At 42.6% G+C, this 2816-nt stretch overlaps 1 protein-coding gene across 1 annotated transcript; it reads left to right on the top strand.

Moving 5' to 3' along the window:
* The first annotated feature begins 243 nt into the window (after positions 1–243).
* Positions 244–2593, top strand: LOC132707230 (facilitated trehalose transporter Tret1-like). The gene is made up of 2 exons (XM_060678992.1): positions 244–450; positions 502–2593. The coding sequence occupies exons 1-2, from the start codon at positions 396–398 to the stop codon at positions 1809–1811; spliced, it is 1365 nt and encodes a 454-aa protein (XP_060534975.1). The 5' UTR covers positions 244–395; the 3' UTR covers positions 1812–2593.
* The last annotated feature ends 223 nt before the right edge of the window (positions 2594–2816 follow it).

Below are 2816 nucleotides of genomic sequence, written 5' to 3'. Positions count from 1 at the left end.
CGACGACGGCCTTTAAACCCGAATCAAGATAATAGTTTGTGCTTGATAGTTTCAAATTTTTGTCCAATTTGCAGATAATTTGCGAGTCTTCGAAATTCGTTTATGATTACTAGACAGCTCAACGTTAAAAGTATTCCAGTTCATGAAAACTTAACCATTAACCAGTCGCAAAAAACAAATTGTTTAAACATGAACGACCTGAAATTATTGGCAATAAATACATAGTAAACTTTCCCAGAATAAAAAAAATATCGCTTTATCAGTTTGCGGGGTTTAGTTTTTGCCTTAATTGCATGTTGCTATCAAATGGCCGACGCTCGGTCGGCGGAAATGCGAACAGTCGTCACTGAGTCACTGATCGCGTTTCACTTGTTATTCCACAATCGTCCGGTTTAATGGATACCATCACCAAAAACGTTCGTTGCGTCGAATACCTGGCGGTTTTTTCCAGTAAGTTATGATAACGAATATTCGACCCCAGCTAAAGTTCACCCGTTCCAGGTCTAATTAACGTTCTTGTCGCGGGAATGCAAGACGGCTGGTCATCTGCCGCCCTCCCCAAACTCTTATCAGACACCTCAACCGTTGCTATCACCAACGACCAAGGTTCCTGGTTGGCTATGGCCAATGTTCTCGGAGCTCCAATAGGTTGCCTATCTGGCGGGTACCTTATCGACTTGATGGGCAGACAAACCATCATTCTAGCGGCTTCAGCGCCGTTTATCGCTTCCTGGTTGACTATATCTTTCGGCGCCAACTTTGCTGTTTTGTGCGTGGGTCGAGTGCTGGGAGGACTCGCTGAAGGTTGGGTCTTCACCGCGGCACCGACTTACATTTGCGAAATATGTGACGCAAAAATAAGAGGCTTCTTCGGAATGAGCCTCACCGTATGCTACAACTTGGGAATACTGCTGTCGAACGTCACCGGCTCTTACCTCAGCGTCCAAATGGCTGCGTTGGTAAACAGCGCTTTTCCGATTCTAGCATTCATCGCGTTCGTCTGGTTCCCAGAATCGCCGTACTACTATATTATGCGAAACCGGAATCAAGAGGCTAGACGCAGCTTGAGCCGGCTCAAGAGCGAAGACCAAATAGCCGAAGCGCTTCGAAGAATCGGCAACGCAGTGAAGGACCATCGAGAAAACTCTGGGAAAATGAAAGAGCTGTTCACGGTGAAGAATAATAGGCGCGCCAGCGTGATGACGATGATGGTTCGGTTCATCCAGCAGTTAGGAGGAATCGGACCTGTGACCTCGTACGCGCAGATCATATTCCGCGAAACCGGAAGTCAAGTCAGCGCCGAAATTTACTCAATAATTTTTTTCTCGATCCAACTCACCGTCACTATGATTACCGCCCCCATCATCGATAGAGTCGGCAGACGACCCCTGCTATTGATATCAACCGCCGGAGCCAGCTTATGCGCGTGTGCCCTCGGGGTCTACTTCGGCCTGCAGTATTACCGGATTTGGGACTTGAGAAATTGGTTTTTCGTCCCCGTGGTGGCGTTGATGGGGTACAGCGTGATCGTCGAATTGGGGTTGCATCCCATACCAATGTTCGCGGTGGCGGAATATTTTCCCGCCAACGTTAGGGGTTTGGCGGTGGGGATGGGGGACGTGTATTACTGCGTATTTTGGGCTTTGGGTACCAAGATGTTTCAAGCTACGAAAGAGGCGTGCGGGATCCACGTGCCCTTTCTAGTGTTCAGTTTGGTGCTTGCTTTCGGGGTGTTTTACATGTGGAAACACGTTCCGGAGACGAACGAGAAAACCTTGGAGGAAATCCAAGAAGATCTTAATCAGAAATAGGCGGAGTGGTCGAGTACAGTTGCGAGTACTAGCTGAACCGCTTAATTTGACTTGTAATCTGCAATAACAAGGAACCAGCCACGAAACACGGCGTTTAGCTCTTCACGATCACTCCGAATTCAAATTGTGCTTTAGTTTGTTATTATTAATAAATTCTATTTTAAAATTTTGGTCCTTTGGTTATAACGCTCAGCTTCATGCAGAGAGATTTTGTTTGTCTTTTTTTTATTCATCCTCAAGAAATTTGAATTCGCCGCATTATTGATATTTATTATTTCAAGGTTTTGTTAAAATGTAAATGTGAAACGAAATCCCTTAATAAGTATACTAAGTAGTCCTAATTTGGTTAGTTAAGACAAAAAATAATTAAAAGCAGTCCTAATAATAAAGATTGCGTTGATATCTTGGCATCGCCAATGAACATTTTTTACTTTTAGTAGTTGCAATAATAACTAGGGATCTCGCAAACGCTATGGCAAAAAATGTAAATGTCCTGTTTTCTTTATTTATTAAAGTTGCTGGAAGATCTCGCCATTTTTATTTCACACTCCGATATACAATAACTCCCATCTAGTGGTTACTTGATAACTAGGCACTGATTCACGCTTTGCTTAAGAGAAAAGAAGAAATTATCGCCAAAAATATTGAATTTAATAAAAGAGAAACTGTAATACAAAAGGTGTCCCACGATATGACTTGAGAATATGTTGATGGGATGATTTCAAGTTAAAAATGTGGCTTTAGTGAATTGGTTTGCTTCAGGATTGCGTTCGGCTGTTAATATGATTAATAAAAATTCCAGTTGATTGTTAGTCTTATGTATTGTGACAACAAATGTCAATCAAATTATTTTTGTGTATTTATATTCGTGTGTTACATTAAAATACTGTTCGAGGTACATTGTCTACTTTTTCGAATAAAGAATGCGTCTACATTCACTTTGTTCATGGATTGTGTAATGTAAACAGACGAGAGGCAGTTGCATCCGACTGGAATCCTGCAGAC

The sequence above is a fragment of the Cylas formicarius genome, unplaced genomic scaffold, assembly GCF_029955315.1.
Source record: "Cylas formicarius isolate icCylForm1 unplaced genomic scaffold, icCylForm1.1 PGA_scaffold_9__14_contigs__length_23061073, whole genome shotgun sequence".
In the NCBI taxonomy this organism is placed as follows: Eukaryota; Metazoa; Arthropoda; class Insecta; order Coleoptera; family Brentidae; genus Cylas; species Cylas formicarius.
This window is presented reverse-complemented; position numbering and strand designations above follow the sequence as displayed.